The following is a 25,571-nucleotide window of genomic DNA, read 5'->3' as shown; positions in this document are numbered from 1 at the left end:
AACAGTTTACACCAGCATTCTCTAAATGGGGTTCAGAGTATTCACAGAGCCTCTCAGCTATCCAGAAAAGTAGTGTTGGAAGGATGAGTTAGGGCTAGTACCCTCCTGTGCCACCCCCAATGATGGCACCTCTTCTCGCAGACCCAGCTGTGAGCTGCAGTGATGCCAGAATGTGATGCCACATGCAGTTGCAAGAGTCATGGCAAAAGGAGGTGGAACAGGAGGCCTTTCACATCTGAGAAGGAGCATCAAAGATGCCACAAGTGTAAATGTAATGCTTCATAATGCTTTGTATTTTAATTAAAGTTTGAATCAGTTTTATGGTATTAATTATAACATAGCTTGGATACTGTGCCACTGTGACATAGGTAGGAATGTAGATGGAATCGCTACTGAGACACTATGATGGAGAGTCCCGATGCACTGCTTCATGGTGACACAGTCTATTTTAGAGCAGACAAAAATCCATAAAACAAGCAGTTTTCCTCAGATGACCGACTGTAGGAATCATGTTTATATAAATTCAATGTATGGGACACTCAGTAGCAAACAAGGCACAAACAGTTTTATGTCTCTGAATGTTTTGTTATGATCAAACTGTGCCTACTATCCACACGGGTATTATTCAGTGGAATAAATTTTACAGCTTAGTTATTCCTCGTGTAAAAAAACGTGACTTTGAGTGACAGACTGAGGTATACAGGATTTTCCTGTATCACCTGTGAACCAAAGATGTCAGAGATTTTCGTCCTTCTAGTCCTGCTTCCCGGTATATCCATAAGTCACTCGGTACATCCAGGTTCTCGGAGAACAGAGACTCGCAGTCAGCCGTCAGGGTCGGAAGTCGCCGACCCGGGAGGGCTCCCAAGGGGAGCAAGCGGCCCTTTCCCCCGCTGTCCCGCCGAGCCGCGGCCCAGCCGGGCGGCCGGGAGCCGCCCCAGGCTCCGAGCTCGGGCATCCGGGCGTTTGCTGGAGCCGCAGTGGCGGAGAACCGAGCGGCGCGGCAGGAGGGCACGGGAGGGCACCGCCGCTCCGCCACGCCGGCCCTGTCCGCCCCGCCGAGCCGCGCCTCTCCTCCACCTGCCGGGGCTCGGACGGAGCGCGGACACGGGGGCCGCGGCAGGCCATCCCCAAGCACGGCCGGTCGCCTTCCGCCAGCGCGGTCTGGCTCTGTTCCGCTGCCCGGGCGGGCGTGCAGCCCACGGGACACGCCTGCGGGCGAGGGCACAACGAGCTCCCCTCGTGTGTGCGAGCGAGCGAGCATCCCGTCGCCGGCCCCATCGCGGGCGCCCTCCCTCCTGCCGAGGCGAGCGCGGCCTGAGGCCACGCGGGCCTCACCTGGCGCTGTCCCGCACCTTGCGGGAGGAGCGGCGCGGGAGGCGGGGCGAGCCGGCGGGCCCGGCCCGTTGCGCCGCCGTCGCCGCCGCCGGGGGCCGGTCTCCCGCTGGGCGCGGGGGGGGGAAGCCGAGGCGGCGGCCCCCGCCCGCCGTAACCGCTCCCCATCCCGCCCGCTGGTGCCGCCCCCAGCATGGCGACACGGTAGAGGAGCGGCTGCGCCGGGGCGACCGCCCCCTCCCGCCTCTTCGGCACGGGCACGGCGCGCCGCGGGTGAGCGAGCGGCCTCGGCGGCGCTGCTGTCGCCGGTGCCCCGCACAGGGCTCAGCGGCGGCGGACGAGGAGGAGGATGGCGGTGGCGGTCGCGGCGGCGGCGGGCACAGCAGCAGCGGCGGCGGGGCCGAGCGGCCGCGCGGCGGGAGCCAGCATCGTCCCGAGCAGCTCATGGTGGCGCCCCAGACCCGCCAGCAGCGGCCGCGCCGGGGCCGCCAGCTGAGCCGGATCCCGGCGGGCGGCTCTCCCCTCTCCACACCGACCCACCGAGAGACCCGTCCCTCTCCCCCGACGCTCCCTCTCCCCCCTCCCCGGCGCGACCCGCGCCTCGGATAGCCCCCGCCGGGGCCGGACTGCCACCACCCCCGGGCGCTGCGGGGAAGGCGGCGGCGGCGAAGGGCACCGGGCAGCGCCAGGCGGCGGCGGGACCATGGGCGCGAAGCAGAGCAGCCCCACCGCCGCCAATGGCCGCACCCGGGCGTACTCGGGCGGGGATCTGCCTTCCTCGAGCAGCAGCAGCAGCGGCGGCGGCGCTAACGGGACCGGCGGGCGCTCGGCAGGCGGCGGCGGGCGCTACGCGCACCTGGCGGCGGCGCCTCACGCCGCTCCCGGCGGCGCGGCGGCCGCGGCGGCCGGAGGAGCGGCGGCGGCGGGGAGTGCCGCGGGGTCGGCACCGCGGAGCAGGTCCTTAGGGGGGGCCACGGCCTCCGGGGCCCGGGCGGCGCAGTCCGCCTTCAACATCCCCCACAGCAGCGGCCCCTACGGCTCGCAGGACTCGGTCAGCAGCACCCCAGAGGAGGGCGGCCGGGAGCGGCCCGCGGGGGGCGGCGGCGGCGGCGGCTCCTCCGGCGGGCCCCGGCTGGTGATCGGCTCGCTGCCCGCGCACCTCTCGCCGCACCTGTTCGGAGGTAAGGGGCACTGCCGGGGCGGGAGGGTTTGGCTGCCTGTCCCGGCGCTGCGGGGCCGGGGTTGCGTGCGGTGGGATGGGGTGTGCAGGGTCTTTCCTCGGCTCCGAGGTGGGACGGATAGTGAATCATCACTCCGGGGAGAGCTGCGGCTCCTCCAGGCTGGCGTCCGGGATTGGAGACGGGGCTCTCGGGCTGGCGTCTCCCTATTGTCTGTAAGAAGAGCTGTGAACGGGGAGGTTAAAAATGAAACGAGCCCGGCGGCGGGGAGGAAGCGGAGCCTCTCCGGCCGGCGACTTTAGACTCTAATAGCTGTAATCAGTGCCTGTGTAAATACTCATGCCTACTACTTACATAATTAGAATTTAATTGGATCATGTGTCTCCGCCGTTTATTCTAAAATCGGACCAAACCCCTCTTTAGGCACTGATTAATTACTTGTTCCTCTCTCTAAGTTCTCGGGTTCTCTGTTCAGAAAGTCGGTACAGAAAAACAGAAGTTTAAGTAAGTTTCTTTGTTAATGCACCCTCTAAGAGGTGAGCAGAGCCGGCTAGCTGTCCGTGCCGCTGCAGTACAGGCTTGCAGCACCGGCACCCTGTAGCCTTGAGGATGGGCACATGTGCTCTTGAGGCAGGAGAAACACTCGGCTAGACTCTAAAATAACCAGGAAGCTGAGGCCCTTGGTGAAGCACAGTAAACACGGAGCACATTGCAGTTTTTTTGTCTATCTTGCGCTACTGAGATTAATTGGGCTGTATAGGACGAGTGTTTTACTGCCTGTATTTTTTACCTTGAAGTTGGAAATCATCTTGTTAGTTGCCAGCTGCGTTCAGAGTTGCTGGCTCCTTTAAGTACTGCTCAACAGCCTTTAGGCTGTTCATATAGGTCAAACAATGCGCAAATTTTATTGTTAACTGGATGTATTCTTCAGCTGACGTTTTTATTACACACATATATACTTACAAAAATATGTACCTGTATAAACTTAATACCCCAAAGCTTTTATTTTGGGGGGGGAAACAAGAGGCTAATGTAAAATTTCTACATTTCCTAATTTTTATTAATCTATTTGTGAATACTCCTTGTAGGAGGTTGGATTTCTCGTTTTCTGCGATTCGCCCAGCTTTTAGCCAAAGCAGAGCTGTGTGCAGCCTGACCCTGGCAGGGTACATGAGGTTTCCGTCACATGGCCTGCCGCTTCTGGCTTGGTGACCTCAAGTCAGCATAGCTGTTACTTCCTGTATCTAAAACTGCCTTGTCCCAGTGGTTGAACATTAACAGAAAGATGTCAAACCCTATTATGATAAAATAATCTTTTCCTCTAAGAAAGAAAACATAACTATTCTCATAGTACCAAGCTGGTGGACGGGAGTGCTTCATTGCAAGGATGTTCATCACACCACCAAAGTATCTTGAGGGGGAAGAAGGTGCATGTGGTGATGAAGGGATGCTCTGTCATGGAGTATTGTACAGCTCGTGCTAAGCACAAGGGAATCATTAGAATGTATAGCCAATTGTTGCTCAAAGGTGAAACTTTTTTTTTCCCCCCTCAGTGCTGAAATACTTTACTGCAACTTGCCTTGGTGCCAGGAGGGAGTGGATTAAATGTAAACGAAGTGATGAGGATTAATAACCTAGGAAGCTGTATTCAGATGCAGGAAGGTCTCTTCAGAATAACTCTGGATTTGATTTTTCTTTTCTATGGCATGTAATAATTTTTTAATTGCTGTACTACACTGTATTTTGTCCTTGGAGTGATGCAAAGCTTCTTGCTTTTACCAGTGCAGGAGGAGTGCCAGGAGGGGTACACTGTCTTCATCTACTCACTAATAAATAAGGATTGCCATATGTTATAACTGGCAAGTTTCAAGATACAGTAAGATTTTTAGTGAAGAAGCAACTGGATTCATGACTGTCTTGTGACCACATAAAGACATTGTGTCTTAGTGGGATGAATAACTGCTTAATCATAATACTGCAACACCTGTGAAGAAGACCTCACTTGAAGCATTATTCTTTCTTTCAATTTAAATATTTTGTGATGTTGATGATACATTACTCCTCATCCCACTCAGTGTTGCCATCTTTTTCTAGTTGCATGCTTTGTGTTTTCTTGATTTCTTGTAATAACTACATGGTCGGAAAAAGTAGCCCAACTGGAGATCATACATTAATAGCATCAACGTTCTGAAAAATAACTTGAAGCATTGTTTTTGTCCTGATGATAACTAGCTCAAGCTTGTCTAGGTGTGGTATCTGGCATTTATCTTGTGTATCTTGAGCATGCTTGAAGTCCCCTCCCTTGTTTTGTAACTTGCAAATTAGCTGGATTATTTCTTTTTATCCTGAAAACGGATGAAATTAATTGTGAGGATTAGCATAGCAATTCTGTGAAAATTAAAATAAAAAAAGAAGGACAATAATACCGTCTGTAAGTTGAACCGAATCTCCAGCTATTTATGTTTTTAGGTATACTGCTTGACTTGGTCAGTCAGTGCCATGTGGGTGTGGCATTTGTTAAATTACTGTAATTAATTTGCCATTAGTGAATTACACTCTATTGTCACTTTTACTGAGCTGTTTTGCATGCTGAAGTAATGTATAAATATTAACCCTCTGTTGTAACATGCTTAGATCTATACTAAGCTTGTTAATACACCATTTGAATGAGAATATAAAGGTTACGTTATGTTCAGCTACTGCCTACATTCCTTTAGTAGGAGCTGTAGTACTGACAGCCTTGCCTGACTGTGACGGTCTCATGTTCCCATCTGACCTCAGGCTAAGGCACTTTTATGAACAACACACGGTGGAGTAAATACTGCTGTGTAGCTTGGTCTCTTCTCAGCAGGAGTTCAGTTCACTCAATAATCAGTGCCTTGGTCTCACAAAAATACATATATATATGTATGTGTGTTTAACTTTGTGCTGTGAGCATGCCTGAAGTAGGCTTAGGGCGTTAAGTAGAGTGAGACCCAAATTCCATAAGATCTTAGGGCACTCCCAGAGAGGCCAAACCTGTGCGTGACATTCAAGAGCTTTCTTGCGACACAGTGCCAAGTTCCAGCTTCCTTTAAGGTGATAACACTTATCGGCAATTTTGACCAGTAGTTTCCCTGCTCTGTTCCTCAGTGAATGGGACTTCCCCTCTCCTCCAGCCCCAAAGTAAATATTCTTACCTTCTGTTATGTGTAGAAGAGTTGGCCCTGAGGACCATGGGGCCAGGTTCACATTAGTTTTTCCACTGTGTTTTTAAAGATTACATACTCATCAGCACTGCAGTGATGCTACCACTGTAGTTACTTGGTTTTGTCAGTGATGCAGTTGGTTCAGCTAAAAATGGACTTTTGGGATGGCCTTTGCTTTGGATAACTGCTGATGTGTTACTTCCATCACTTAAAGTGTTGACAGCTCCTTAGAACCCTCTTCGTGTTTTTTTTCCTGTTTCTGGGTGGTCATAACTGGGAGGATTCTTGGCAAAAACACCTAGTATAAGTATCCTTCTGGTGTTCAAATTTAGGAATGTTGTTGGAAGACAACAATGCCTTAAAATTTTTTTCTTTTTTTTTTTTAATTTTGTCATTAAGAGTCTCTTAGGGAGTAATATATAAAAAATCAACTGAAGATAGCAAAAACTCAAACATACTGAGTTTTTAAAATTTTCACATCAGTTCTTCTTTCAAGATGACTGAGTAGAGACTGTACAAGTATTATACAGAATCTCAGTTTGTGTTGTATATGGCCATAAACAATTTTATATGATGTTTTTACAGATAGATTTTAAATATATAGTGTTGTCAGATACAGCTGTTAACAGCCTTCATGCCTATGTCAAAATTGGGAGCAATAATTTGGAGATAAGGTTGCACCTGTTCAACTTTATTAGGAGAAGGAAGTTTGTTTGTCACGTTCTTCTTAGGCCAAATAATGATCAGACTTCTATTATTAAGTGCTTTACAGTGCAGGATTTATCACCAGCTACTGAATGAATAATATGACATGGGCAGAACCTTGTAGGTACATTATAGTAGCATCTGTTTGTGGTAATAGTTAGTATAACTAATGAATGAATTCTTCATTCTATAAATGAAAGTTTATGAAAGCCTCAGGTTATAACCTGAATTTCTAGTTGGATTGTGGGAAGAAGATAACAGTAGAAGAATGTTGTGAATTCTCAGAAGAGTTTTTTAGATGTCTCTCAAACTGCCTAGAAGGCCACATCTTGTTTTATTTCCCATCAGATCTGTTTAGTTATATGATACATTTGGATGTATTTTTGAGGTTCAACTGTCTTTTGGTCACTTCCTTGCCCTTCTCTTCCAGTATGACACAAGTACTATGGCTTTGAGAAATTATGAAACTCTGAAACACTTCAGACTTAATGCTGATCCCATTTTGCAAGCTAAAGGGGCATTCTGAGGTCTTTACCCCCTGACTTGGGAGAAAAATTGGAAAATGTGCCTTGTAACAGGACTGTTGGGCTGGTGGGGACAAGGAATAGCTATGTTCTGCTACATCATTGAGTTGACTTCAAAGTGAGAGAGAACAGTCACTTTTGCAGTCTCTGAAGATATGGGGGATTTTGTAAATACGTTAGCATCCCCTTCACTGAAACACAGGTTGAAAAATCCATTGTGCTGGGAGAGAAGTCCAAGGATAAGTCTATTGATAATGAGCTTTAGAAGGTCTGTTCTGACTGATGAGTTTGAGGAATTCAGTCCCTTTGCATAGTCTCACTGTTCCAGTGTTTAGTTGGGCTGCTCTGTTCCTGTGTACATTCATTGGGCAATATTCAGCTCCTGAGCTGGCAGCAAAGGTGTAAACCCTCCTGAGTCAGGGACAAGAAAAGGTAGCAAAACGTCCAACACCACCAGCCACCTGCTCCAGCTCAGTCAAGAGAGTGCTTGTAGTCTCAAATGTTAAGTGTTTGGACAAAGTGAGCTGAAAGAAGAACTGTTTGCATCTTCTGATGGCACTCATGAAGTCCCGGGGAGTCATCTTTCATTTCCTTCAGTTGGAAGCAGGTCTCTGTGCTGATGAGTAGCTTGGGGCAGTGAAGTAAAGGCTGAGGTGAGTGATGGGGGATCTTTGAAAGGCACATTTTTTTTTTTTTAAGTGCTTTTTTTTTTTCCTTTGTTCTCCTCTTTCTACTTGGTCAACAAAAGGGTTTGGGAGAAGCTAAGTAATAAAAAATGGCAGCACTGCATTTGTGGGAGAAATGTAAATAGTTAATCATCTGCAGGAAAGGAAACAGCCTAATTGTAATGGCATATATAAATATTTCTTTTGGCTATCAAGGTAGTGATAATACCTGATTGAACCTTTGCAGTGCCAGTTCAAACAAAGGCCTTTCTCTTATTTAATGTCTTTTGAACACCTATGCAAGCCTGATATTCTGACAGTGTCTCTCCTCATGTTCTGTCCTATAATTACAGTTTAGTCTCCAACAACCTCCCAAGTAATTTCTTTGTTTTATAAAGAAAGCCTTTTGTCACTGCTAGAAATTCAAAACTATTTTTAAAACATGTTGCCTATGCATCTGTTTGGGTAAGTTCTCCTCCCCTGTTCTTGTCAGCTGCTCAAGGAAAACTTCATCATGCAAAGATTCTTGAATTGCTCTCTAGGCCTTGCAGGAAACTTTCAAGTTTTAAATAAAGTTGTGAAAATTTTTGGGTAGGTTTTCCTTGCTATTTGAATGCAACCAATTTTATATTACTTTCAAGATTTTTCTGCAGTGTGTCTACTGCTCATTAATGGCTTAATTAGTTTCAGGAGAGGTGTATGGTCATTTCAACAGATTGTGTTCATTTACTGTGGTAATGGAGCATGTTGTTCTTGCAGATGTTTAACCTGTGAAAATAAAGTGAGAAATCCTTGAATGCTCTGAGTTTCTATTTTGGAGCATCGTTAAAGACATGCATCTTTTCAAACAAAAGAAAACAATTTATATAAAACCACAACTACCTGAGTAAAACCAGAAATGCATATCTTAAGCATCTAGGAGAGTGGTTTTGTTGTCTATTATCTGGATAGATATTTCCTGAACAAGTGCCTATGGTCCCAAGACTGCTTTTCCTTTGTAAATAATCATCGTGACTTTCATGAGGATATCTCAGTGTGCATCCAGAGGCTTTTGACCTCTGTTGTTTGGTAGGCTTCAAATCCCTGGTGCTTTCAAAAATGGGAAGGTAAGCCATAAAACGAATGAGGCTGGTTCTCCCTTTCACTCAGGACATGCTTCTATTTTCTGCATGGAAATTGAATAGTATTGACCTGGAGAGATCAGGAAGCACACAGGAAAATCTCATAGTGCTCGAGGTGTCTGACTGCCTGCCAAACAGGACACACAAGAGTGTTGTGTGGGATTTGACTTGTTAGCACTCTGTTGTCTTCAGGAGCTGACCTAGCTGGGTGTTTTCTTGCTAGTCTGCTCTGTCTCAAAATCAGACCACCACAGCCTGTGCACAGTCCCCAAAGGGTGGTGTGCTGCATACCATCGGGGATATTTTTAGTAGATTCTGTTTGCTGACTGACTTAGTGTGCTATAAATACAGAGTTCTCATCTGGCATGCACTTTGCGTGTCTTCTAGTAACTTGTAATAAATTCACCTAAGAATAATGGCAAGAAGCAAGCTGTTACGATTTGTTTGGCTTTCCATACAAAGTGTCATTTATATAAAGCAATTATTTAGTAACATTTTAACTGTAAATGGCTTTTAAAACTAGTGGTATTCCAAAACACTTCTTTGTTGGGTTCTCATAATTAGTCCTTACGTCAGATTGATTTATACTGCATTTTCATTATGGTTTTAAAAGTTGAAGGTGGAGTTTTTAGGTATGGGAGTTTACTTGAGCATCTGGAATACTGTCAATACTAGTAAATTACAGTCTTTTTTATACCAATGCTAGCATATTCCATAAGGGTTATTCTCTGGTAAAAAAATGAAGCTGAGTTATGACTCTCATGGAATTTCTTTCCCCTGAAGTATAGGTATATATACAATTTCTTGAGCTGAAATATAGTTAGGGCACTTACAGGATTCAATGCAGAAAGGGGAGGATCCCATGTCTTATTAAGATACAGATGCATTTGTCTTTGAGTGTTGAATTTGACACAAAATTGAAGGATAGGTTCTTCCTGAGTTGTACTGAGAATAACCTAAATGTAGTTGTTCTGTATTGCTAAAATAAATCTGTCATAGCATGCACTAACAGATGTGAAGTTTTCCACATGCAGCAAAAGAAAAGTCTGCTCAGAGGTGCTTTTTGTCAATTGCCTGAACACATAAACAGTGTTTTGAGAATCTTAATTTTTTTTATAATGAAATCTGAAAGACTATCACAAATCTGGTGATAGTCTTTCAGAAAACTTACAAACTAAATTGTCATGCTGTCAAGAATCTTAGATAGTCCCCTGAAAATTATGTTACTTTGAATCTTGATTTCCTGCAGCTATCAGAAGTTTTGCTTATTGTAGAATGAAGAGTATCACTCCTTTATTATTCAGTGTGAATATGGATAAAAGTTCCAGTTTGGGAAAAAAGAATCTTGCTTCTCTTAAGAAAATGCTGTGGCCACTACCAAATAGATCAGAGCATCATCAATTAAGCAAATGTCAGAGAGACAATGATGGACAAGCTTCAGATAATGAAGAACAATGACAGTACAAAAATGTGGTTCTCTGTGGTCATTTAACTGCTTTGCTCTCACTAGGAGGCAGTTCTCTTTCTTCTCAGTGTCTTTGCTACATCAGCAAGGATGACTGAAGTAGCCTAAGGTGCCAGACTTGAGAATTTGCTGTCCATTTTCTTGTGTCTGTCCTTTGGGAAGAATGAGTTTAAAATCACACCCCTGTGTTCTGAGTATTGGAAAGCATACTTTGCATGTGTATGAGTGGCTCAGGGCTCCTATATCATCTTAGATTGGATAATGATGGTTCATCTTCAGAGCTGATTGTGATGAAGTTTTCTAAAAGGTGGTATGGCTGAGTTCAGGCATGAAGTGCCCAACTACAGGGTTAGCTGTGCAACTTTCCTTCTGATTTTTCAATACTGTGATTGTTTTCAAACTCAGTTGTAGATTAGAGCTGGTTTAAGCGTTTGAGTTTTAGGGGTTTTTTTCACTCTCTTAGCCATGTGGGTGTAGTTGTTAGAGGCAGTCAGATCAGTTTGGATAGATACTTGTTTTAATTTTATATTGGGAGTATTACTCAATGAATGGCAAGTAGGTGGGTTGCCTGAGTACAAAGCAGAGCAAAGATGACCTGGTTTTTTATCAAACCTTTAGCAATCTATTAACAAATTACAATTCCGAAAAAATAAAGCATAACTGTAAAACTATTTATATATTTTTAAAGTGCTGTGTAAAGAAATAAAATACCTGGCTCGTCCCTGCAGTAGTGCCATAGAGCTGTTGCTGGCTGAAGAGAAACAATCTACTAAAGCAGCACATAAATGAAAACAGCATGAAATTCACATATGGAAAAGAGCTGCATGCTATCAAAGAAACATCCTTTGAATATCTAATTCAGCTGTCCTAACATTTGCATACTAGTTATCTAATATTAAAATACCAGATGACAAGTGTAGAGACATTGCCTTGCTTTTTGAGGATTGAAATACAGTTGAAATTAATTGAAGTAATGCATATTTGCTATAGCTTGGCTGTTGGATTAGTTTATATCCCAGTGTGCCCTATCTGTGAATTTGTGTGTTTTGTAAGTGATAACATTTTCAAAGACACATGATACTGAGCTTCTTCTAACCATGGATGTAAAAAAATGAAGTGTTGAAAATATTATTGAAATAAAATACAGTACTGAAATAGCTTCTGGTTTGGAGGAAATACAAATGCCATTGCTAGAATAATAAACTGTGTACCAAAATAAACTGGTTTTCATGCACTTGATAAGACTGAGTGTCAGCATAGAACTAGGGAGTGGAGGAAATGTTCCTTGGAAATGTGGGACTAGTTTTGCTGCAAACAAAGGGATAAGAAAGCTAATGCAAATAATGTGTTTTACAGTGTGCAAGGGCGGGAATGGATGATGTGTTCAGCCCAGGTTATTTCCTTTGTGTCTCCACTTGGCCTCTCCAGTTGTAAAGCAGACAGTTGTGTTCAGCTGATGAAGTCGGAATAAATTCATTTGATGAAGTTCAAATGATGAACACATTTGGAGCTGGAGGGCAAAAGTTCCTCCTGATGGGTTGGGCTGGTACATGTGACTTCTCTGGAGGTGTGCAGGCAACCAACCTTTTGCATATATTTAATGATTGTATATTTTGCTTTAAAGCTTTGTTTAGAAGAAATGTTTAAAAGCATTGTAAGCTTGGATGATGTAATTTCTTGACATTAAATGGTTTAATATGTTGGGGAAATCCATTAATTTGTGAAAAGTGGGCTGAAATTAAGCTCTCTAAAGAGAGCTTGGACTGACAGCAATGTTGAGATTGTTCCTATCCACACAGATTTGTGTGGTCATGGAGTGGTTGTCAAAAGCATTCTAATTTTTAAATTCTGGCCATTGTTGATTCTCTTCTGGGATTGGCTAGCCAAGAAGCAAGTTGCAGGGAAAGGCTGCCATGTTACAAAAAATATAAGGCGAGGCATACTTAGCATTGATAAAACTATTCAGAGTATAATTTTTGCCAGGAGTTAAAAGAAATAGCAGAAAATAATGTTTATTATTCTAAAAGCAAGGACCACAACAAAGGTCCTTAATCTTTTGCTCTGATGCTTAAACAAGTTAAAAGGGCAAATATTTAACAGGTTTTTAAAATAATTATTTAGCCAGTGGTCAAAACTACAGCTTGACAATACCCTTGTATTTTCCAAAGTGCTGTAAAATACTGGTTATAAGATGCCCCTTTAGAGACTCCTGTTTTTCATCACTGTTCTGTCATGGATTTGCACTATCTCTGGGCTGTTAAACAGCTGTGTCCCACGGCAGCCTAAAAGTTTGTTAGCTGTAGCATGCAAGCATTCTTCGAAATATGTTTAAAAACAAATATTTGTATTCAACATGTTCCTGGCCCAGCACTATTCACAATGATGCTGAATTAAAAGGAGTGAAAAATATAAGCGCCCCAGGAAATGTTAAATTATCTGGCAAGGATGCCAAACTTGTAAGCAAGAGAGAAGGAAAAGTCTGTATGGAATGGTGGTGTTCATTGCATTCTTACTTAGAGGGAGTCAGGATGCAGGGATACGAGTACTGATACAGTTTTTTTCTAATCTCTTACACTATGGTCCTGTGACACTAAAGCTCTGTGTCACTTATTGAGAGCCTCTCCTTTTTTCTTCCTTTTCCCTGCCCTTTTGCTGTTTTCTGTGTGGATGAGTCATCTTACTTGCAACACCTTTATTAGCAACTGTAGTGCTATTGAAAACAAAAATAAATATGCAGAAATACTGACTTAGCTGGATCTTAAAAATGCTCACATTTAAAAAGATGATCAGTGTTTAGGTTTAGGAATTGTTTCTTTGTTTTTCTTAAAAGACATAATTTAGGGTATTATATATAATTTGAATTTTAACTTTATTATCCTGGTTTTATCTAGCAATTGTATATCAGTACTATTAATGGAGGAATAACACTGAAGAGAAACCTACTGAAGTAGATAATTAGTTCTGTATCCAAGAGAAGAGGCCATTTTGATTAAATTATTTATTTTAGGGTATCTATTCATAGGTATTTTCCTGAATTCAAATTTTTCTAACTTGCATTTCCCCAGACTTGAAAATTGTGATGTAAATTTTGCTTTTTGTTGGCGGTGTTTTGAAGCACATATGAATTAAAACTGATTAAACTTGCTCCCTCCAAGAGCTAACCATGTAAATGGGCTGTACATCTAGCACAAGGCACTACAGCCTGCAATTTAAATGTCAACATATTAAATTCTAATCCTATTGGTTTTCTGTTTATGCCTTAAGGATTTGTAAAATTACAAAATTACACACTTGTGATTTGATTTCAGACATGTGAAATTTCAGATAGAAATAGGAAAGGAAGAAAAGCCTCAAGATAGGACCTTATTTTTCTTTTATTTTCCCTCCTGGAGTTTCTCTCTGACATACTAAGCCTCATGCTCCTTCAGGCAATGATGATAAATGTACTAGGTACAATGTGTTTGAGCTATTGGTACAGCTGAAACACTTTGAGGACAGTTTTACTCCAGTCATTGAGCCTTGCTCCTGCAGAACTTCTTGTTTGCTCACAAATCTACCTTGAAGGGCATAATCCCATTTGTCAGGAATTGTCATCTATAACTGACAAGGATTTCTTCCTCTGCTGAAGGCGAAGGAGCTCTTTCTGCAGTCTCAGTGTTCATGCTCTTAAATTGTTACATTTGTAGGCCTCTGCAGAAACTCATAAATTGTAAGTAAGTTGTTACGGTGCTTTCCTAACCTTGGAAGTCAGTGAATACTATGGCAATTGAACCCTCTGACTGAGGATTGCAAATATCACAAGTACTTGTTCACAGAGACCTAAGTATAGAGGAAAGATACTTTGCCCTCTATTTCAGTCAGTTGTTGTTGTAAGCAATACTTAAACATTGCTTTTTCCTTTCTCACAGTGTGTTTTGGAAAATAATTAATAATTTTAAAATTTTCATTATTATATTTAGGTTATGCATACAATGACTTTTCTCCAACAACTTTATGCAAATGGACTTGTAAAGACAGATTTAATTCTAATGAGTGATATGTGGGCTGAAGTCTCTCTGATGTTCATAGTACATGAGGAGACCTTGGGGTTCCTACCAGCACTGGAATATGGGATCAGCTGGGTTTAACCCATTCCAAGCGGATGATTTTATTCTTTCTTAATTTCTTAATGGAAAACCATCTAATTTCTCTGGTATTTTATTTGGACAACTGATTTTACCATTGGAAAAATTCCTAATAAGCAAATTACTCTTACTGTTTTGCAACTGATTTCTCATTTTGAATGCAGAAATTTGCAATTGATGCATTTTTTTTAACAGATAATTCTTTTCTCATTACCATCATGAAGGGCTCTTTGTTTCCTTTCTAATTGCATTTGACTCTTGCTAGCTATTAGCTACAGTTTCAATGATGCATATAGCCTTGAAATGTAACTGAAAGGACATTTATTGCACTTAGTACCTCTCGATTTTTATTGCCTCTTACTTTGAGTTAGGTTTGTAGAAAGCTCTAATTTGCTATTTGTCTGACAAATAAGAACCAGGGTGGTAATGAAGACAACATTTAACAATAAAGCAACTGTCTTTAAAAACATAGGTTGTTTGTTTCTGTCAGTGGCTGCCTGCCTAGTGAGATTCAGGAGGATAGATTGATAAGAGAATTCATTGAAAACAGGCTTGTGTGTAGAGTTATCTGGTGTTACTGTTTGTGTTAGCTAGTAAACATGAAGCTGCTGCTTCTTGTATCAACAAGAAAGCCAGCAGCAATTATTCTTTAAAACTAAAAGCAGCTGTTTGGGCTCTAAAAAAACTGTTTCCATAACACAGATGAAAGTACCATTGTGACTGTTTATACAAATTGGCACTCGTACTGTATAAATAGAGGAGAAGTTCAGGATTTCTCTTTCATTTGCATATACCTCATCATCCTGGTACACAAACTGAAGTTTTTATCTTTCTGCCTTTAAGCCATGAATCTCAGCCTAAGGCTGAGAGTAAAACTTTAAAGGGCTTGATCCTGGCCTGGCTGCAGAAGACAGACCTCATGTATTAATATGTTCGTGTCATTCTTGTGGTATTTGGCTAACTGCACTTAATAACAGGATTACCAGAAGACTGGTAATGAGGATAAATCGTTTGGGGTTAACAGCGGCTGTGTGGAGGCCGAGGAGAGGAGAAGGCCTTGCCCCAGGCGGGTCCCTCCCCGGGCCGAGCCGAGCCCGTTCAGCACCCGCGCCCTGGACAGCTCAGGCGGAGCTTCGGCCCGCGGCCGCTCCCGCCAGGTGCTGCGGGCCTGGGGGCCCCTGCAGCCCGCACGGCAGCCACGGCACACCGCTGGAGCCGAACCTGCCCCTCCGGCCCAAAGCTCTCGGGCTGGGCCACGCAATCCTACTGAAAGAGCAAAAGTTCCTGATAGAGCCTCATTTGCCCCAGTGCCCTGCGGTGCAGAAAGCGGCTGTGACAGCCTCGAGGGTAGAGAGGGTACACTTCCCTGGAAGGCTCTTAGTCGTTCTTTCCAAGTTTGGCTCGCAGGCCTGCAGTGATTTTTTTTTTTTTTTAATCAGACGTTTATCTACTAGTTCACTTTTATCTTAGAAAATAGGTTTCTTGTCACAGCTTTCCAAAATATTGCTAAACCAGCAGCTTCCTTCTTCTTAGTTTCATCTCTGTTGTTTGTCTTCCACGTGGTTTAAGGACTTTCTGGACCCAGTTCTCATTTTCTGCTGAAAGTTTTGTTAGGCTTGTGGTTTCAACTGGACTTCCCTGCTTGGTTCCTCATAATACGTGGAAGTAGAAAAGAAAACGCAAATTATGCAGATCCTTGCTGTTCTCACAAGGAACGCTCTGTTTAACGTTTAATGCTCTGTGACACCAATGTTTTAAAAAGAGAGAATTAAAGTATTTGAACTTTACCTGGAGAAACCTCTGATATGTTTTGAGTTAGTTTTAGAAAGAAGCCTTTAGCAGTAGGAGGCTCACTGAAAGATTAACCTTTAGAAATAATATTAGTTTTTCTTGTCAAGAAGATAAAATCTCCAAGGTGGTATTATGAAATATTTACTTTTGAAAAGGGATAGCTTTGTATTCAGTATTGCTGAGGTAACAAGACAAGATCTATCTTGTGTTTGGAAGAAGAAGAACAAAATGTGAATAATTAATTTCACTTAATAGCTTTCAAAGCCCAGATGGAAAACACAGCAATACTTCGATTCCTGCGTGAAAACAAGTTCTGTAAATACTTCAGTGACCTTTTTTCTTTCTTTTTACAACCCTGCTGCAGAGAGCTGTGTGGTTTGAATATTTTTTTTAATATTGTTAAGTGCAGTTTATTTAAGACAGTATGTGCTTTTTATCCCCTACTTGCTGTCATCTTTTTAGCAGTGTCTTGTAGGATTTGCCTTAGGGGTAGAAATCTTTAATAAATATGAATTCCATTTTATGCTGAAGACCTTTTGGTATACTACTATATAATTAGAGCAGGTTCTATAAGAACATTGGCAGGTTTATTTGGTTTGCTGCTAAACAAATAAAAAAGGAACACACATGCATTTCTTGTACTCCCTACTGGAAGAGATAAGATGAATTGCAGGAAGAAAAGAAAATAAACTGGTTTTGCTATTATAGTTGTTGGAGTGTATTTTATAAATAAAAAATGGAAATCCATCACTAAAAAAATTAATACTAGAGTTTTATTAGTGTCTTGGAAAAGATGTATTTCCAAATCACTTGTCCCTAAGTTATGGGTAACTTTGCTTTGTTTGGGTTGGGTTAGGTTGTTTAGGTTGGCCCCCTGCCATATATGTGGGAACTGTGGCAAGTTGTTGGGTGATTTCCAGAGCTGCATTCTACCTTTCAATGCTATTTTTTCCCCCTCCTCTTAATCCTGCTTCATTTGAGACGTGATATATGACATGATTTTATTTATAAGTCCTGCGGTTTTACTGAAGTCACATTCTGGAATTTATTTCCCTGATATTCTGATTTCTTAGGTTTGGTATAAGAACAGTTTTTTCCCTGAATAGTTACAGAAACATACAGAGATTGGACAGTGAATGAAATACTGTTTGTATTTTCTTGGTTGGGGATGGAACCCCACCATGCACATTTACATTAAATAAATTTCAAACCTTTTTTAACAGATTAGCCTGTGCAAGACAAAAGCTGGTAGTTTTATAAGGGTTTTTCTTTCCTTGATTAATTTTCAGTTTCTTCCTGTAAAACTGTCCCTGAGGGAACAGGAGTTGATAATACAAGTTGTCATAACTGGCACTTTAGAATATGTTCCTGTATCTTTTGTAAATTGCTTGTGTACAAGCCATTTGCCTATGAAAAATAAGGCAGCTTTGTAGCTGTCCATATTAATACATTTGAGATCAGGATTTTTGTCTAAATTGGTTTTAAAGACTCTGATTTGTGTACGCATGTTCTTGCCAGAATACTAATAGATTAGACTACTGTATTATTCTTTTAATATCTGGAACTGATTCCAGAAGCTGTTTTATTTTGTGGAAAGCACTGCCCTCAACTTCATGACAAACCAGGCCAGGCCAAGAACAATAAGGTACTGCAGGAGTTATAATCCCACCTGTGTTGTAGGTTAGTAACATGGTGAATTGACACACATTTGATTTTGTTTTTCTGAGCCTAGATCACCTGTTTCCCCTTGAAGCTGTCACTGTATGCCTCTAGAGTAACTAGGTGACATTGTAACAAGATCAGTCTCGGGACTCAAGATTTAGTGCAACCCATATGAATTTTATTGCAGGTAGACACCTGGTAAATGAATTTTAATTTTTCTTCTGGAAGCTATTATGTAGATGTTCAGTGCTGTGAACATCCTTCCTTAATTAAGGTTTTAATTTGCAATGTTGTTTTGAATATCTCTGATATCAATAAATATTGTCCTATTTACACATACCAAAGTAGGACAATTTTCTTGGTTTTGACTTCTACCCAAAAATGTATTCTCATGTATAAAACAATTCTATTTTCATATATATGACATAACCCTTCCTACTGCATCTATTTTTTCCTCTTAGGCCAGCTTCTGGATAATTCCGATGCAGTTTTCAGTAAGCACCAGTTTTACACCAGGAGCAGAATTTCAGTCTATCCCACTATGTTCTGGGCAAAGTACCTGACAGAGAATGTGTCAGTCTTCTGTTCACAGAACAAGTTCAGCATTCACTCATTTTGCAACCTGGAGCTGGAGAGACTCCCTGAAGGATTAGAGAGATGTTAATTTTCTGTGGCGTGCCTTGCAGAGATATCTTCCAGACCAGAACTGCTGTTGTAGGTTGTAGTATTATTAGAATAAATTGTACAATGTCTGCACAGTTCTGGAAAGAAGAGACATGAGTTTAATGGTTTAAATGGCATTTGCACTGCCCAAAGCCAGGAATCATATTGAGTATTGCTTCATTTCAAGGGAAAGATCCAATGAAAATAGGTTTCCTTAGTGGCACGTCTCTTGGTTTACTGATCTCTGATTTGATACAACTGCAGTAAAAGACAGGTATGGCAAGACCTCCTCTAGAGAGAAGAGTGTGCTTTTGTGGTGACTGGCAGGAATGCCAGCTTCCCTTAGGAGCTTTTATTAAGTGTTCCCAAAAATGGTAGTTAAAGGCAAGTTTTAAAATGTTACTTGATAAACCCACAAAGCCTGAAGGTAGGGGCTGTCCTTTACATGCCTATGACTTACTTCTCAGAAGTCTTAAATACAGATAGAATTTGCTATGGAAGAACTGGAACAAGTCTGTCTTTTCACCAGAGCTCATGACTTACACCTGGCTTAATCTCACTATTTTGTGTGTGGCTGTACTGTGAAATTTATCACAGGTGTTCTTGCACTTACCTGTGTACAGTGGACTTCCTTGCCTTCTGAGGGCTTCTTCCACAATGAAAGGAGTGGATTTAAACTTGTGTCCATGTGGGAAACAGCTATTTTGACCTCTCCTAAATCCCGAATAAGAAAGCCTTTTAGAAAACTGGTAACAGTTTAAGTGTGATTTATACTTCAAGACTGTCATGGAGATTTTATTTCATAAGACATTGAAAGCACATCTCCTGTCTACTGAAACAGAAGTATTTTTGAGGTACTAATGTTCCTCTTAGATAAAGGAGAAAATTTAATTTGAAAAAGAAAGTGCCTATAAATTATGTTAAGTGTTAGAATTAACAATGTGATAATTCAGTGCCTGAACACTTAACAGTGTGAAATCCTTCTTACATGGGCAATGGTTTGATTAAGTAAAAGTGCCTTGTAAGAAGTATTGTTTCCTTCACAGACTATTTTGGAAAGTTACAAATTTCAACCTAGAATGACAGGCTTCTATGGGAAAACATATACAAATCTGTGTCTAATTGGTTTGACCTTGGGGTAGTAGTTGTCCTAAGCAGTCTACCTCAGGGCTTTAGATGCCTAATGTGTGAGAGGCACTAAAAAATAATTTGAGTGGCTCTCTGAAGAGAATGAAATCCCAGGTGTTGGGTTATTTGATGTGTATTGTGGAAGGTTTTTTTCTTTAAGTTGTTTACGAATAAAGTATGTGTACAGAACATATTCTGGGCACATCTTTCATTAGCTTGTAGCATGGAGGTTTTTTTTTTAACTGTTTGTTTGGAGTTATGTCATAGAAGAGTTTCTTTGGATGCCCCTTACTGGTCTTTGCCCTCCAGCTTCTGTTTTGATCTTAATCTCCAAGTTGGCTAATACAGCAGAAAAGGAAGGTGAAGGGATGAACGTGTAAATAAGTTAGGAGTGCAGGCTCAAACTCAGGCATTTTTTATGCTGCCATCAAGAACTGTTCTAAAGAGCTTTTTAATTCTTTCAAAGAATTAATTTTTTTACAATGAGCATTTTATTATTTATGTTTAAATTATGCAGTCTACTTGTGGTAGAGCCTTGCTAACTCATTAGGTAAGATGCTGGTTAAGTAAGCAGTACTACCTAGAAAGGCAGAGCAAATTTATGTCACTGATTTACTTTTTCTGTGATCCTTGTCTCAATGGCATTGTGAGCAAATAGTCTCTAGCTGTCACCTTATATAAAAATGCCTTAGGAGACTTGTTTGACTTTCTGTGTAAGGTAGGGCTAGTTTCTTACTGCCTTTTTCAAGTATAAAATAGAGACATTGCTCCCATTGTAACCATTACTTGTTCTTGTCTATTTTGGAGTGTAAGCTCTTTGGAGGAGGGACTAATATATATATGTGAACAAACATATTTTTACCACTTGGCATGCTGTGATTCTGATCTCATATGGACATTCCTGAAACAAGAATACTAACTGTGATTGCTCCTTAATCACTTGTAAGAAAAACCAAAGCCAACAAAACAAAAACCACAATCCTCAATAACCCTTCTTTTTAAAGTATAATTCATTAGCATGTTGCAGTTGAGTTTTCAAACTCAAGACAGTGTCTGTTTTTTTTTTAATGAGTATTGCCTATGTATATCAAAGGGCAGGTCATGATTTTCTTTGAACAGTGAAGAAAAAACTCGTATCTCTTAAGTAGGTGTAGGTTCTTTTACCTTCAGTGGCCTTATGGATGAGTTAAGCAATGAAAACATGTAACACCCTAAGTGACTGTGTAATTAGAAAAGTAAAAACATTTGTGTTACTGTGTCATTTTTTCAAACTGCTGAGAAGTCAAACTATCATTCAGTCTATTTTTTTCCAACTGCAAATCCCTGTTAAAATTTATTTAGATTCTACGCTCTGTGTGTGTGTATGGATGCATATCTGCATCTTATAAGCATGATCTGGTTAATGTAAACAAGATGTTTCTCTTCTACATGCAGATGTTTAAAAAGGGATAACTAACCAACTTTCTCAACAGTTTGACTGATAGACCAATGCAGCAGTTGTAAACAGCAAAAAAAAAAAAAAAAAAAAAAAGGAAATGCTCAGTAGCATTTCTTACCAGGCATATTTAAAATGTGAGTGATACAGAAAATATGAGGAGTTTGTTCAAATGGTGTTTTCTTAGCTGTGAAGAAGGAAGAATTACATTTTCTGCCTCAGTTACTGTGGTAGCAGTGATGTAATATGTAATTTGAAAGTTTGGTAGGTTTGGGATTTATGGATGTTCTTAAAGATTTTGTAGAATATGTTATGGGTGCTGTGAAAGACTAAATATAGACAAATCTCTCATTGAGTTATTTAAAGCATGCAACTCAATAGCTTTTCTTCACTTGTTACTGACAATAAATACTTGGGGGGTTATATCTTTTTGACTTCAGTTCTGTCTTTTTCTAAACTAATAATGCATCTTCTTTACTGTTCCTCTTACTAGGCATTTTGGATGCTTTCTTCACAATGGTACATTCTCAAATGCTCTTAAAAGGTTCTGTTTTAGACATGGGAACTTTTGCAAAACTAGTGGTTGCAAGCACACTTTCCCAAAATACATTTTCCCAAAATTTGTATGCTGCTTATGTTAAACACTTAAATTATGTTAGTACTGAGGAATTTAATGATCTCATTCCAGTGTACACTTTTGAAATTAACATGTTTTGTAACCAACTCTTGGACGTCTCTGTATATTGTAATATTCTCTTTAATTATCTTAAATGTCTGGCTTCTTATGATCCAACACCCCTAGTCTGGCCAAGGGTCCATACATTAAGGTAAATATTCTCCAAGTTGGAAGAATAAATGGGTCAATGTAGAGTGAACTTCTCTTAGCTGAATTTTCCATTTGAAAACAAAAGGCTGCTTTATGATAAGCAGAGAATGTCCATGCTTTTAGATAAAAAGTTAATCCTTAAAGAAAATTCCTCTGTTCTGACAATGAATGGTATTTTTAAGCCAGACTTTTCTAATACGTTCTCTTTTTATTCATAAGCCATACTCTTACTCTGGAAAAAAGTCAAGCCAAACTAACAAAAACCACAAAAAACCATCCCCAAAACCCTGAACAACCTCCCCTCAACAAATTCAAATAACCAACCAACCAGCCCTCCTTACTCAACTCTCACCAGTTTCAAGTGAATGGAAGTAAATGAGCGCATTGGTTAGATATTTCCCTGCTGAATTGATAAATGATGACTGCTTTGTGGAGAGATAAAGGGGGAAAATACAGAGTATAATGATAAAAGAAAATCTGCTGTTATGCTTAAGTAATAAAAATTATTGTTGTGTGATGAAAAAATAGATGAAAAGCACAAGAAAACAAGTATGCTTTGAAACCTTTGTTCCTGGCTTTCTTGAAACTGTAATAGGTAAAATTTTCCTGTTCTACTGAGTAATAAATGTAATAATAAGTACTTTTGGTATATAATTTAATGCTGCTGTCAAAAAATGAATCATTATTCTGTTTAGAATTAATATATAAACTCTTGGGAACATTCCACATAATAATTTAACATTTTACTTACATATATTCTTCCCAGATGTAATCTTTTTATTTTGTACTCTGATTTTTTTGTCATTGATTGGTTTTCCCCTTTTTTTTTGTTTTGTTTTTGTCACTGCTACCTCTATTTCTGCAGGAACAAGTAGGTTATTGGTAAGTATTTCAACTAAATCAGACTTTACAAAGTTTTGCCTTAGTGAGGACCTCTTTTTTTTTTTTTTACCCTCACTTACTTTGGTAAAAACTTTGTAGACAACAGACTAATTGTCTGTAAATGCTGTGCTTTCTCAGGTCTCCATTATCGCCTTGTTTGTGTAGTAGAATAATAGTTCTCAGATTCTCCGAGAGACTTTGTCTTCTGCATGCTTTCAAGCAGCATCATTATCTGTGCTGTCTTCTAAGATGCTGCCTTCTCCTGGGGCTTGCTCCTTTGTTCCTGTCTGCTGCGTTTCAAGTGCAGTGTTTACTTTGTCTCTCCCATTTCTTTTTTTCATAAGACCTCGTACGCATTTTGGCCAGTTTGCTCAGAAGACTTCTCTGCGTCCAACAAGATGCTCTGTTTCACGTATTCAGTTTAGTCATCCTTGTCAACCATTATTCAGCCATTTTCACATCATACCTCTTCCCTTTTAGCTATCATTAAATATATTCTCAGCATGGTATAGCCACCCTCTCCTCTCTTGTTACCGTGCTTCATGTAATTTTGATCAGATTTGTTGTGCTGTACAGTACAAGTTTTGAAGATATTTACACCTGTGCCTTTTGAAAAACTAAGGCTTGATTCTTCTGGTCTTGGAGCAGCTCTTCTATACTCTCTTTTCAATGGTGTGATTTCTAATGGAAAATTTTCTTTAGCCCTGGTATGTTTTTGAATGTAGTGACTTTATTGACAGTGTGAAGTAGGGCAGGGAAGTGTAGACAAACTGGTTCCCTGCACTTAAAAATTTGTAGGTGTCTTGCCAAATGACTCAGTTGCCCAAGAAGTGCCTTCTGACAACAGAACACAGTTGTCCTGTCTGCCTTCCTCCATTTGTATTGTGAAATTCTGAGTGGAAAGACAAACACCTTTTCTCAAACACCTTTTTCGGGTGTTTGAGAAAAATGTTACTCCAGGCAGTAAATTGAGGGAGTAACAAAATTCAAGAAGAAAGAAAAAACCCAAATGTATAGGTTCAGGAGAGACTGGGAATGAGAGAAAATTCTTCCTCTTTGAACTGAGGTCGGTGATTTAAGAAAAAAAAAGCTATGGGAATATGGGGTATCTCTGAAGTAAGAGTTTTCAGGCATTTCATTTGCTTTAAAGTTTTCAGACTTCCAAGCTGGCCTGCAGTGGGATTGTTTGTCATCATAACTGAGCTAGATGAACATTGGCAGGATGATCTTGCCTGCTGAGTGTAAATAAAATACATTTTTGCCCTGAACCATTGACGGTGCTTTCTGGCTACTTGCTTTCTGAAGAAGGTAGTCAGTTGGGCTCAAAAATGTGTCCACCTGGCTGAACTTCATATTCAGACAACAGCTCAGCGCCATGAGGTTTCAACCGAGTGGCAAGTAGTCCCACTTGTGTAGAGAAGCCTCTGAAACGGTGATAGGGTTACTTTCTTCCCATACTCCTTATGCTACCCTGCTGATGAGGCTAGAGGGGGACCTTGCTCTTGTCTCTGCTTGCCAAAGATCTGATGATGGAGAGAGAAGAAAAGTGTATTTCCTTTCTTGTCCTTGAGTCAGATTTTGGAAGGGAGTCATCCCACCTACATAAAAAAGAGAAGGGTTCTCTCCCCTTCCCCCTCCTTTGGGAAAATACAATGGAAGTGAAAGATATTCTTCTGGGCAAAGTCTCATTGTTAAGGGGAGTTTTTGGTTGCTAGTTGAAAATGTGCTTCTCAAGTGTAAGCCAAAAGCTAAAATCTTCTGGGTTTAGGGTGTGGGTGGAGCCTTTTTGTATATGAAAACCAAAGCTTGCTCCTAACCGAAGTTTATATTCACACTTGTCAGTCTTCAGCTACTTCAGCTGCATTGAGAAACTTGTGGTGGATCTGTGATGGGAAGGGTGTGACGTGTTTCAAATGGAGGTAATGAAGTAGTAAGAGTGAATTAATGGCTTACAAGTCACTTGAACAACTGTTCCTGTTTATGAGCTTGTCAGTTTGAAAGTGCAGATACTCTAGGACTTTGGATGACAGAGACTTGAGCAATATCTCCTTTAGCTTGACTACAGATCCCTATGGATGATGGGACTGGGGTGATAACACTGACCCCACAAAACAGGTTGAGCTAAAAAGGTCTTTCCTTCTCCCTTTGTTGGGTGCTTCCATCGATCTGAAATGTCACTCTTAAAAGGCTGTTCCTCTAATGACAGCTGTTCTTATTGTTCTGTTTAAAGTTAAGATCAAGCTTTCCACGGGTCTTTCCTGCCTGTAATTTCATCTTCTGGCTGCAAGATATATTAAAATTGGGCTTTTTTCTCTCTTAATAGTTGTGTTCATTCTGTTTCTAAAACTGTGCAGCTGTCAATTATAATCATCATCACATGATACTTTTACACTGATATTAGACACCTCAATTGTGTAGTTGATAAAAGCTTTGTTTATGAGTCAGAAAATGTCTTATTCAATTTATCTTCTTCATTCTGTACTGCATTATTTTTCTATGATTGCTACTGAAGATCTAACTTTCCCACTTACCAAGATGAAGGGAGCTGAAGAAGTTTCTAATAAGATTTTGTCTTTCATAACTTTTTGTTTAGGAGATGAAGTATTATCCAAACATATATTTTCTTCTTATTCTGTGGACTCCTAAACTAAAATAGTTCAGATTTGGTTTTATTCCCCACTTTATATATCCCCCTTTCCCACTGAGTTCTGTGGGACATTTAAATCAGAAAACAGAAGAGAAAATCCCTAGTTTCCCTCAAGGAATTCACAGATTTGTTTACTTCAGTGTTATGGCAAAAAAACGGGGAAGAAAACCCCACTAGATTATGAACCTGAAATCAGTAAGTGCTTATTTGTTCTTACTGTGGTTCAGTTTTC

The 25,571-nt window shown here is 40.8% G+C and overlaps 1 protein-coding gene across 1 annotated transcript in view; it reads left to right on the top strand.

Annotated features, from left to right (window-relative positions):
* Positions 1-1,765: 1,765 nt before the first annotated feature.
* The window catches only part of ZNRF2 (zinc and ring finger 2), a 58,721-nt gene continuing 34,915 nt past the window's right edge, over positions 1,766-25,571 (top strand). Inside the window, exon 1 of the mRNA XM_059847284.1 lies at positions 1,766-2,516. Within this exon, the coding sequence (XP_059703267.1) occupies positions 2,039-2,516 (478 nt within the window). The 5' untranslated portion in view covers positions 1,766-2,038. The remainder of the gene's footprint in view (positions 2,517-25,571) is intronic.

This window comes from Haemorhous mexicanus, chromosome 1, assembly GCF_027477595.1.
Source record: "Haemorhous mexicanus isolate bHaeMex1 chromosome 1, bHaeMex1.pri, whole genome shotgun sequence".
Lineage (NCBI taxonomy): Eukaryota > Metazoa > Chordata > Aves > Passeriformes > Fringillidae > Haemorhous > Haemorhous mexicanus.
The sequence above is the reverse complement of the archived record's forward strand: the minus strand, read 5'-3'. Positions and strand labels throughout refer to the sequence as shown.